This window comes from Neolamprologus multifasciatus, chromosome 12 (assembly GCF_963576455.1).
Source record: "Neolamprologus multifasciatus chromosome 12, fNeoMul1.2, whole genome shotgun sequence".
NCBI lineage: Eukaryota > Metazoa > Chordata > Actinopteri > Cichliformes > Cichlidae > Neolamprologus > Neolamprologus multifasciatus.
In genome coordinates, this window is record NC_140450.1 from 5,576,554 (window position 1) to 5,588,884 (window position 12,331).

The following is a 12,331-nucleotide window of genomic DNA, read 5'->3' on the forward strand; positions in this document are numbered from 1 at the left end:
ACAGTATACTTCTCTTCTGATGGCTGGGACAGGGTATTCTAATCATGGATGTGCAGCTGACAAATGTGAAGCGATCATGTCAACATGGACAAAATTCTCTGAGGATTGTTTTCATCATCAAAAATGAAGATCGTTCTGAAGTCGAAAGCTGGTCCAACTAGCAAGGTATACTTAATAAAGTGGCTATTGAGTGTATATGTTATACATTGTTCTACTCTAATGCCACTATCTTATGGAGTTTATACAAATAAAAAAGAGTTTATGTGGATTGGTTTTTTTCAGCCCTTCACTAAAGAATTGTGTCATCAGATTAAAGTTACATTGCTGAGGATGAGATTATTTTCTGATTTTGACTTTAAGTACTTCACTAATACAGGAACAGGAATAAAGCTGACAAAAACCAAACTTGAATAAAGCATATGTTTTAGTTAATCCTTTATTAAAATAAAGTACAAAATAAAGTTAACAAAGATGGAGCATCTGTCTTTGTGAACCCAGTGGGGAAAAACCATAAAAACTTCATTTTATAATCACAGAAGCTTACATTCTCAAATCCAAACTTTTATCCTTATAAATAAACTTTTACTTGAATTTACCTGTAGTTACTCTCATTCACATAAAACTCACAGAGGAAACGGAACAAGCAACCTGTTAGTGTTATGGTCAAATCTAAATGTTGACCGGGTTTAATTAACACGTTAAAAACAATCGATTTAAGACAAGTGGAAAAAAATATTAGTCCTAATAATTTTTCCCTTCACAGCTGGACAGTTTCACAAGCATGACGACGTTTCTGTTTTTGTGCAGACGGAGGCTTTCTCATACTGTAATAAATATGGAGAGCAGGACACACTGTATGTTTGTGCGTGAGCAGAGTTGGTGTATGACTCTGTGTGTGTGTGTGTGTGTGTGTGTTAGGAATAAAAGGTGAGGACGCTCTGGTGGTTTCCTCGCACCAGCAGCAGTGGTGGGAGGTCTTTGGACAGAGTTTCCAGCCAGCACATGTAGAGGGCGCTCGACACTGTGCCCTTTCTTGCCAAAGGCATGCTCCTAGCCACACAGAGAGAGAAAGAAAAATTTAATTTTTATGATATTTATATATATCAAAATCAAACCCAGAGCAGCTAAAGGAGACTGCATGATCTTGTAATTATGAGTTATGAGCAGTTAATGTCATTAAAGGTCAAATTATTTTGACGTGTTAAGTTTAATGTGAGAGGTCTAATTTACTTTATATGTAACAGCTGTGATGAGTCACACTTTATGTCTCATTATTTTAACTCTATATTTGTTTGTTTTTCAATTAACTGCACTGAATTATCCGTGAACAGCTTATAAAATATTAACTATAAATTCTGGAGCTCAGAGCATTATGGATCATCCACTTTAATGCTTCTGAAGTTCCCTGAGTGTCATCAGTGTCTTCAGATTTCTTCAGTATCAAAGTTTAAGATATAGTCAAAATTTCAGACTCTCAACTTTAAATCCGCGGGATAGTTAACTGTTTTTTGGGTTCCAGTTTAGTTGGACAAGTTAACGCAATCATATATAAAATGCCTTTTTTAATACTGTGATGGAACATGTTTCACAATCTGCTGCACACATGGCCAGGTGGTGCTGGAAGCCATGCATGCCCATGCGTCACACCAGCTCTGCTGCTGATGTTTTATGCTTCGGCTCCGAAGCATAAAACATGGTTCCAGGACTTCTCCACACTGTTGTCACTTTGTTACAGGTTGACTTGAACAGACAGAATGCTGCTTCAGAATTGGTGAAAGTTTTTTAGAGATTTTTTGGTGAAGTTTAACTTGTTGTTCTTGAGTTTGATAAATGGTTGTGGTGAATCCTCTGTATTTTCTTTATGGTTGAACTTGGACCTTACGCTTTTCTCCTGGAGATTGTTCTTCTTTAACATCCCCCTGGTGTATTTGCTAAATGTCCAAAGCTTTTGTAAGTTCACTGGTGTTCTTTTTCATTGTTCTAAGAATTTAATTTGGCCCCTTATGGTTTTATTTCATTTTGCAGAAAGTGGTGTCCATACAAGCAGCGATTGGCTTGTCATGCATCATTTTGTCAATTAATGATTGTTTTGGTAGTGAGTATTCCAGGATCCAAAGACACTGTTGTGCACACTGGACACTGGACAAGTCACCACTATAACATAGACAGCTGTATGCTCATATTCACACCCACGGTGTATTTAGAATCACCAGTTAACGTGACACGCACGTCTTTGGAGTGTGGGAAGAAGCTGGAGTACCCAGAAGGAACCCACACAGGCACAGGGAGAAGATGCAAGCTCACACAGAAACACCTGATTCATGGAAATGAGCAGCCGGGTTAACCAGGTTTTTTAAATGCGAGTTTGTCTGTAAATTAAAACAAATGATGACACGATGATGACAAAGTTATTACGAAGTTCTTACATGACGATGAGTTTGGCAGTGCTGGAGTGTTCCTTCAGCAGCTCGTTCAGCCTGATCTGACGATTGGTCTGAAAGTAACACACAGTATATTTGCATAAACCTCTTGGACTGTGATTGGTCTGAGTGTGTCTGCAACACGAGGACAGACCTTGGCCTTGTAGAGCTCCAGTTCGTTGTCAGTGATCCTCCAGGGCTCCTGGGCCTTCAGCTTCTCAGCAGCCTCCTGCTCCATGTCGTCTTCCTTCAGCCTGTACGGCTCGATCAGCTCCTTAAAGGTCAGCTTACTGTAAAAACAAAACACATACATTAGGTTTTTAGAGTAGCGCTATCAGTTTCATCCTCCCCACACGATGCTTCATTCTAAAGAACATTTAAAAAAATATTTCAAAGCACTTAAACTTTCTACATGTTGACTTTCACAGTCATCAAGTAATCGATAAATTTAAAAAAAGAATTCATGAACAAATCATTCACCTTTTGACTTTGGCTTTCCAACACTTTGTAAGCAATTTACACACGTAACACAGATGCTAAAGACATTAAAAACACAATAGTGTTTAGTGTAAATCCATAGTGATCAAAGCTGCTGAGCTCAGGAAGTTTCAGAGGACTTACTTGTGTTTCTTGGGTTTGGTGTTGATGTCACCGAGGACGTTTATGTCAGAGAAGTCGATTCTGAACCTGCTGAGCAGCGTGGCCATCCTGACGTAAAAACAAAAACACAATAATAAATGTATGTGGATATAAAGTCAAGTAAAGTTTATTGCTTGGCATAGGTGGATAAGCAGCTGTTGACTCACGCTCGGCGGTCGTGGTCGATGCGGTTAATCTTTCCGCCGATGAACACGCGGATCCTGCAGTCGCCCCACTTACTCCTGTTGGTCAGCAAGTAGGGGATCAGCAGAGTCAGGCCTGCAAACCAACACATCAGAGATTGTGCAGGTCATTAAAAAACAAAAATCTGTTTTCCAGTATAGATCAGGGAACCACAGATTTGAATGTTTATTAATTTTTCACCTTACTTTTTACGACAGTGACACGTATGACTCGAAAATCACAACCAGCAGTTAGCTATGTTTAGACTTTTTGACAGAGTCATGGGACCCAAAGTCAGTTCACCAGATATGTTTTTATTTTCATATAACAATGAGAGCACTAACCTCCATCATCAAAGAGCCACCACACATCGATGGTTCCTTTGCCCTGTTTCTTCTTAAACTGCTGACTGCTCTCCAACAGACGCTGGTCGGTCAGGCTCAGAGGAGACTTGGTCTCTGGTAAAGTCAAAGAAACACAAAAGCTCCTGAGCCGTATCACCAGGGTTCACAACAGTACAGTATAGTAAAACAGAGCCTTAGCTGTTCAAATAATTAATTTTTTATATACTTTTGCTGCTAGAAATATGCTAGAAACATAAATCAATGGAATATTTCACAAGCTTAGCTGTGAGACTGCAGGGATTGTGCCAAATGTTTTTTGGGCGAGAAGTCAGTCAATTTCAATCATTGCTGATTTTAAATAATTTCCATAGCACATGGCTATTCACCGCTAACGATGAGCTGCCTTTTAAAAGTACAGAAGCAGGAGCTGAAGTAGATTAAAATGGAAATACTCGAATAAAATATAAGAACAACAAGTCCTGTGACAGTGAGAGTTGTATAAAAAGTAAACATTAGAGCAATAGGCTAAGCCAGGGGTGGGCAATTCCAGGCCTCGAGGGCCGGTGTCCTGCAGGTTTTAGATCTCACCTTGGATCAACACACCTGAATCACATGATTAGTTCGTTACCAGGCCTCTGGAGAACTGGGCTGTATCCCAATTCAGGGTCTGCAGCCTTAAAGGCCGCATTTTAAGGCCGATTACGTCACCGCGACGCGACGAAGGCTGTCCCAATTCGAAGGCTGCTCGAAATGCGTCCCTCAAATGCGTCCTTCATTTCCCTGAATTTTAAGGACGTGGCGGTGTAGACTTCGTGGCCCAACATATCCCAGAATGCATAGCGCAGCGGTGGGTGTGGATAATTTTGCTGAAAAAAAACGGGGGATGAGGGGCTCCCGAAGAGTAAACTTTAAGTAAGTACTGAATATTATGTCACTTATTTATGTGCAAATGTTTAATAACGAAGATCATTAAAACATTACTGTTGGCCACATGTCGGCAAAGTTATGTGACATTAGTGACGTTTGTACTAACTTGGTTTTAAAGCCTTTACTTTAAAATATACGCCGTTCAATAGCTGAGCTTAATCAGAGAATGATCAAAGCTCATGTAGAAACAAACAAACGAACAAAATATGTTCTCCTTCATTTCTGTCAAACAAAGCTGTATGAAACGTTTCCAGCTGTTAGTATCATGGTTGCTAGGCAACCTGGGCAGCGCAACGGAGGCTAGACTGTCCCATTTCACAAGCCTCGCACTTCCGGCCTTAGCGGTCTTTAAGTATGCGGCCCTTGAGGATCGTTGAGGCTGCGTACTTTAAGGCTGCAGACACTGAATTGGGATACAGCCCTGCAGGACATGTTGAGGAGCTAATTTAGCCATTTAAATCAGCTGTGTTGGTTCAAGGACACATCTAAAACCTGCAGGGACACCGGCCCTCGAGGCCTGGAGTTGCCCACCCCTGGGCTAAGCTGAGGTATAATTTTAATTCTTCCTCACTGTTTACCTCTCGTGATGAGCGGGCTGCTCTGGTTGCTGGTGGTTTTTGAAGGACAGGAGTCAGAATCTGAGTCTTTAGCCGGAATGACAGAAATCAACACATCCTTAGTGATGACTGGAGGCTTCTCGTGGGATGATAGCAGTTCGTCTGCAGGGGTACAAGCACAGTGTAAACAGAAGGTAGACAAAGTGATGGATGTGAAGAAAAAGACAGACGTACCTTGTCCCTGGATGTGAGAAATGTCCAGTCCTTCCTGCAGCCGCAGGATTACCACACCGAACAGAAGGTCGAAGGCATCACTGGAATTAAAAATAAATAAATGAATAAAACGCTATACAAAAATGACTCCAAGAACATCAGCTGCAAAATTGCATCAAAGACAAAGATTAGTCCACTTTTTTAACCTTAACTTTTAACATTACAATCTGATAGAGAGAGCCTACATGGCGTTAACGTCATTTTAACGCGATTAATGATAACAGCACAACAAAAAACAGTATGATTGTAAAATTGGTTGTTGGTAGCTCTTTAAAAAGACGCATTAGCCCTTACTGTATAGTGTTGATGTAATTCTCCACATCTCTCATGTTTCCATCACTCCAGTTGTTCTTGAAACCCATGACCAGTGTGTTGGGTTTCAGACGACCTAAACCAACAGCCTAGCATGGGGAGGAAACACGTATTTGTAAATGGTGACTTTAATATAAGATGAAGGGTGCAAAAAGAAGGCTTCTTCTGTACCTGCAGGAGTAACTGAGCTCCGTGCCTCAAGTTGTCTGAAAAAACAGGAGCATAAAAAGCCTTGATGCGTTTTTTGTTGAGGTAGCGCTGACAGCGGGCATAATCCTGATACAGCTCCCTAAAGTTCGACCGACGGGACACCTGGAGCAGGAGTGGGAGGAGATGAAGCACAAAATGTTTCAGCCATGTGAAAGAAAGCGTAACATGCAGACCTAACAGACGACATTTGGTACGTACAGTTCTGACGTGACCGGAGACCATGAGGCTGACGTTCTTGGTGAAAGAATTCACCAACTGAAGCAGAGCGGGACGAGCGTTTGGATAACCCGTCAACACCAAACACTGTGGCCTGTCAATGTACATTTTATACAGAAGGTCAAGTTTAGGTCGTTTTAAAACAAGAAGTCAGGTTATTTTGGTTTAAATAATTACTTTTAAAATTGGATTAAATTTTGATCATTTAAATTCAGTTAGAGCCAAGTTTCCGCCTTTGTGTTGGTTACGAGTGCCGAGAATTAACCTTGTAACATCTACCAGGTCAGCATGTCTAGAGTTAAAGGTGGGGTTTGGTTTTTGTTTCAGTCACTTTTAGTCCATGAGTTCAGCTCCACTCAAAGCTTCATGCTGACCTGAAGTTTTTAACGTGGTCCTCGACTCCGGTGAGGTTCAGGCAGTGAGTCAGAGCCTGGTTGTAGATCAGAGCCTGAGTGGATGAACCCCAGTTCACATCTAGAGGAAACAGCAGTTTGAATTTGAGTAGATTGGTCAGCTCGTGGAGTTCAGTTGTCCACAATATAATAATGACAGTCATCATCATCATGGTCGTTATCATTAATTGCAGCATATAAAATATGAATTCATAATAAGATAAAGCAAGATAAACATTAAAGAAAGTAAAAGTGCATAATGCAGTATATGTAATATTAATATGTTAATATTGTAAGTATTGTTGCAGGTTGTGCAGGTGGGACTAATGTTAACTGCTTTGCGTTATATGTTTTAAATAATACATCACAGTTTATTAAGTGATTATATTTAGTTTGTTTCCCATGAGCTACTTGAATTCCTCAGATAGCTCGTAAAAGACAAGATGCAGAACCTGTACAGAGTCAAAACTGAAGTAGGCCAGAAAACTTGCAGATATAAGATTATGATTCTGTTCATTGCACCATTTAAATTAACACACAGATCTCTTTTAAAATGTTGGGAGAAATCAAACATATTGATTAATAAGCCAAAAAATTCCTAGTGGAGCAAAAGTTTAAAGTAGATAAACATGGAAACGCTCGAGTAAAGAATGGGCACAACTAAGAGTTACATACATTAAATATGTCAGCCATCCTGAGCTCAGGTATCAGTACCATGCATTTTTAATTTATTTGTATTAATTTATTTATTATTTTTTGCTGCAGTTGCTCTATTTTTATTTAATTTCCCAGTGACTGGAGGATGACACCAGTGCATTCATTCTCGCAAGAAGTCGGACACCCAGAGAATGGGAGGTGTTGAGTATTTAGATGTTCTTTGGTGACGCCCAGCATTTAGTAGCCATTAAAGAAACGGCCACTAAATGGTGCCGCATGAAATCAGCTGGAAGTACCTGACCCAGAGCTTCATATTGGCGAGCAGGTCGTTGTTAGAAGTTTGGAAAGGATCAAATGTTGTGCCATTGTCTTCTTACCAGGTTTCTTGTAACTGACGTAGATGTAGAGCGCGAGGACAATGAGCAGCGTAACGAGGGCCGCCCACCAGTTAATGACAAACATCACCACGCAGCACAGGATCGCCCCGGCAAGGGACACCCACATGTTGTAGTATTTGAAGCTGGGGCGCCACCCTGTAGTGGAGGGGTGAGAGTAGATCAGATGTTAACAGGCCAAACAGAGGGATTTCTTTTGATGTTTTTAATAGAAATTATGTTTAGTTCAGTGAAAAAACAACAACAAAGGACTTTTTGTACTATAAACATCATTCACCAATTTGTATACTAGCTAAAATGCCATTAAGAGATGAGTCAAGACAAGGAAGATTGAGAAAACTTTCAGAAATACTAGCATAACACTATGGTAATTTTCATGTAATCTATAATCTAGTCATAATTCCTTTACAGTTCCACAGATTACCTGGAGAGCTGGCCAGGGAGGCATGGAAAACTGAGAAGTTGATGAGAGCATACGAGGCCAGAAAGAAGTTGGAGATGATTGGAGCAATGATGTTCAACTCCGCTAGTGGACAAAAGACAGGTTGAACATTTTTTTGTAGATATTTTTATTCTTTATGTTTCTTATGCAGGAGCTGAAGGTTTACTTAAACAGCTCACCAATCAGGATGAAGGCAAGACCAATGCAGAAGGTCAGAACGTAACCACGGAGCGGCTCATTGTTCCTGCCATAACCCTTTGCAAACACACTAAGTCCAGGATAGATGTTGTCCTTGCAGAGAGCCTGGAATAAATACAGCTTTTATTAACTTTGAAATCACTCAGTTTAATAAATATAGAAGTAATGTTGGCAGGTTCGTCAAGCAACTTTGAAACAATCAGGAGCAGGCAGATGAGGAAATAAGTCAGAAAACAGCTGAAACAGAAATAAATTGGAGCTTTATGGTTCTGACCTGGAAGACTTTGGGTGCACTGACGAGCGAGGCCAGAGCTGACGACAGAGTGGCCGAGAAAATCCCCGCGGTGATCAGAGGACCGAAGGCTGACACCAGACTCATAACCTGCACGACACAGGAGCATCTTTTAAAGTCACGCTGACCAATAAGCCTCTAGAGGATATAAAAAGTCATATGATTCAGGTGTTTTGAGAGATAGATTATATACATTGGCCAATGTTAGTGGAGTTTTAAAGTCTCTGATTTTATTGTAGATAATTGATGGTGTGCAGTGTGACCTTCATTTCTTCTATTTTCAATAATTCATTAATTATTATTATTATTATTATTATTATTATTATTCACTCAATATTCCACCTGTGTGACTGTGTTTCTTCTGTTTATGTCACTCGTGTGCCATTTCCACAGAGGTGTTTTCTGTAAATTTGCTTCTAAATTAACTCTGTTCAGTATTGAGGTTTCTGTCAGATGATTTAAATATCTTATTATGTTCTGTCATTTTTTGACAGCACAACACATACAGTACTCAAGTTTAATCGAAACTAAAATGAAGCAGAAATTGAAGCATTTTAAAGATATTTCCATTGACAGTTTTTTGTGAGTTTTTGCCACAAGCCACGATGTTACTGTCGCTGCACTTGTGCTGCCTTACACATCCCCAGCATTGCCGCCACATCTGCGATAACACTGAAACGCAAGTACAGTACCGTCACATTTCCTAAATTTATGCAACAAACTGCGATCTCAGTACTGGTTCTGTTTGCATTCTTAGAAACATTTGCTTGTACAACCTGATATTCGAGAGTGAATATTGCTTTTTCTACTCTGATAATATTGGTATGTCTGGGACAGAGGTTCTGACAGATGTGCACGGCAAAGTGACACAACTGTCCCCCTCTGAATTTTAGTTACTTTTCTATAAAGTCAAACACGTCTAAAAAATCTTCCCACCATTTTAGCACAAATATTATAGTTCATGAAAGCATGCGTACCTGCATAACACAATGGTTTCCAAGTTATAGGCTGCAGATATATTTTTGTCGGTCATAGCTGACCCCTCACAGAAGATCTCAGAATCAGTGGATGCTTGTTTTGCATTTTGTAACTTTGTTGCCTTTAACTCGTGAAAGTTTTCTTTTGGTGCATGATGTCATAACACTTTTACTTAGATTACTAAAGTTTTAATTAACTACTGTGACACATATGTTCAGTTGAGCACCCCTAACCGATTGATACTTTAGTGCCCCCCGCCCTTCTGCTGCAAGAAAAATATACCAAATATGGTATATTTGAAACATTGTATTGAACATTTGAATACCAATGTTGTTTTTAAATTTCACACCCATTGTATTCAATCATGACTTTATTAGAAATTTTATTTAATACAGTTGAAATAATGCTTAGAAGATGGTCCTGGTATCAAAAGTTAGCTAAAGACGGCTGGAAACAGCTTGTTCTTGCACGGTCGGGTAGGAGGTCCTGAACGTTTTTTGTGTGTCTTTGGTGGAAATCACAATCCACGTGAACATTTCTGCACATGAGAAAGCAACGCTGAGATTTTAAAAGTGTATTCTGAAGCAGGACTGACTCAACTCACTGGGACGAGGTGCATCATTATGAAGCAGTAGCGTAGATATTTGGTGCAATAACATCACCAGAGATGGGTAACGCGTTAGTAACTGACCTTACTTTGAGTTTGATTCCATAAAAAGTGACAAAAACATTAGTGTCCTTTGTGCGTGGGAAGAAAACTTCTTTTTACAGCAAAAAAAACCCCTAAACAAGCACCGAGTGCGCAACAACGTAATGGGAAATTCACAGAGAAACTCACGGATTCTTCCACTGACTGCTGTGGCACACCTGCACCAGGGTAAACCTCCGCCTACCCCACTCCTGCTTTACAGGTGAAAATAGAGCAAAAGGACCGCTAGTCTTTGACTTTATTTATTTTCTGCTGTGTTTTACTTGCATCTATTTGAAAGACAGAGTGTAAACACAAAAAAAATAATTATTTTATGTGCTGGAATGTGCAGAAAATAGGTTTAAATGTTAAATTAATTTCTTCAAGTCAGAGAATGGTGCATATAATTTAATTTTTACTTGATGCATAAAGTTAAAAGATTAAAACTGATAAAACAAGTTTTAAAAAGAGACTTTTCCATTTGATTACATTTTGTATGATGGATTACGCAGAAAAAGTAGAATTGGGCTGAAAGATCTATCGCTTTATTACCTATTCAGGTTGTAAACCGTGTTTTTAAAAAGTAACTAAGTAATTAATTACTTTTGAAAATAAGTAATCAGTAAAGTAATGGGATTACTTTTTGGGGAAGTAATCAGTAATTAGTTACTGATTACTTTTTTCAAGTAACTTGACCAACACTGAACATCACCCATTCAACTGAGTTTGTTCCTAAAGGAGCCGATTGTATAAATCTTCTCAAGAGAGAATATTTTCATATCTGATGGAAGTGAAGGAGGGGGGACAGCTCTACACAGACACCTACGAACAATGTATGATGTCGAAGACCAAACCCATCAAAAAAATCGCCAGAAAATTCTGATTTTTTTGGAACTGAGATATTTATTAACCCTTATAACAAAATCCACATTTTTTTTGCTATATCATGTTGTGTGTGATATATTTTTATTATATATTTTTTGTATCGCAATTGATACCTTGGGTGTTTTTGGCAACTTTTTGTTAACAACAATGTTAATTTTAGACAAAAAAAAGAGTTTTGTCCATAACATTTAGACATTATGGCAAGTTGATCTCATGTTGATGAGACAGAGGTCTCAGAAACTTATGTAGCAAATATGATTCAAAGGCATTATCGGTTAAAGACGATCAGATTCCTTCAGATCTGCTTTTCTTCTTCAGCAACAGTAATAATCAAACTCGAGCAGCTGCTTCGGTCTGTAGTGCTGCAACATGTCAGCGCTATCAGTGTCAGTGAGCTCTGTGTGTGCATGTGTATGTGTGTGTGTGTGTGTAGGTGGATGTTTTCAATGCTCTCATTCAGCACTGAGCCACGAGAACCTTGTGACTCAAAACAACAGTCGCTATTATTTCTGCTGCACTTTGTTTGAGAACAGCTTCATCTCTCTCTCTCTCTCTCTTGTTCACACACACACACAGACACACACACTCCAGCAATCTACATTACATGCACATACAGTGAAAGAGGGTCAGAGCAGCAGTCTTGCTCATTCACACGCGTGTTAAGTACCATTTTTAAGGATGACTTATATAAACGAGTTATAATAACAGCAGAAATGTGCACCCAGTGCCTGTGCAGACTGTCAAACATATACATGGACAGTTTACTGACATTTAATTTAATCCATAAAATGAAAATATCTTGGATTAGATTGTTGCACGTCTCAAAAAGTCCTCTGACATACAGTTTGGTCCAGATAAAATGCATACAGAGATTTCAGTTGTCTTGCCATATATGCCATCATATTGCTCAGTCAAGAAAATGAATACATTTATCATAGTTTGTTGAATTTGGATTGTTGCTTTATGCTACAGAGAGATTTGGTTCCACAGAAGTTGGACTGTGGTGATATTTGTTTTTTAATTTTAATTTTAATTATTGTTTTTCTGTCTCCTGGTGTTTCCTGGTCTGTATGCTCATCTTTACTGTGTGTAGTGTCAGTCTTGTCCTGCTGAGTGTATAGTTGGTTTTTACTTGTGTCTTTTTTGGCTTTATGTCTTTCAGTCCTCACTTGTCTTGACTACTTTCACCTGTGTGTCTGTGTCTACGAGTACCCACTGCTCACACAATTTATGTGTAAAAACGCTGTCAGTCTGATTAAACAGCTGTTTTTGTGGAGGTGTGCGGACGACAGGAAATGGGACAGTTTTGCATCCTGACACAGC

The 12,331-nt window shown here is 39.3% G+C and overlaps 1 protein-coding gene across 1 annotated transcript in view; it reads right to left on the reverse strand.

Annotated features, from left to right (window-relative positions):
- Window positions 1–418: 418 nt before the first annotated feature.
- Window positions 419–12,331, reverse strand: part of slc12a2l (solute carrier family 12 member 2-like) — a 23,559-nt gene continuing 11,646 nt past the window's right edge. The window contains exons 11-26 of the mRNA XM_085178923.1: window positions 8,440–8,547; window positions 8,147–8,270; window positions 7,950–8,051; window positions 7,508–7,663; window positions 6,456–6,555; window positions 6,064–6,175; window positions 5,827–5,967; window positions 5,638–5,744; window positions 5,305–5,384; window positions 5,092–5,232; window positions 3,587–3,700; window positions 3,227–3,338; window positions 3,042–3,128; window positions 2,575–2,710; window positions 2,427–2,494; window positions 419–1,050 (exon numbers count right to left, since the gene is read on the reverse strand). Of these exons, the coding sequence (XP_085035049.1) occupies window positions 915–1,050; window positions 2,427–2,494; window positions 2,575–2,710; window positions 3,042–3,128; window positions 3,227–3,338; window positions 3,587–3,700; window positions 5,092–5,232; window positions 5,305–5,384; window positions 5,638–5,744; window positions 5,827–5,967; window positions 6,064–6,175; window positions 6,456–6,555; window positions 7,508–7,663; window positions 7,950–8,051; window positions 8,147–8,270; window positions 8,440–8,547 (1,824 nt within the window). The 3' untranslated portion in view covers window positions 419–914. The remainder of the gene's footprint in view (window positions 1,051–2,426; window positions 2,495–2,574; window positions 2,711–3,041; window positions 3,129–3,226; window positions 3,339–3,586; window positions 3,701–5,091; window positions 5,233–5,304; window positions 5,385–5,637; window positions 5,745–5,826; window positions 5,968–6,063; window positions 6,176–6,455; window positions 6,556–7,507; window positions 7,664–7,949; window positions 8,052–8,146; window positions 8,271–8,439; window positions 8,548–12,331) is intronic.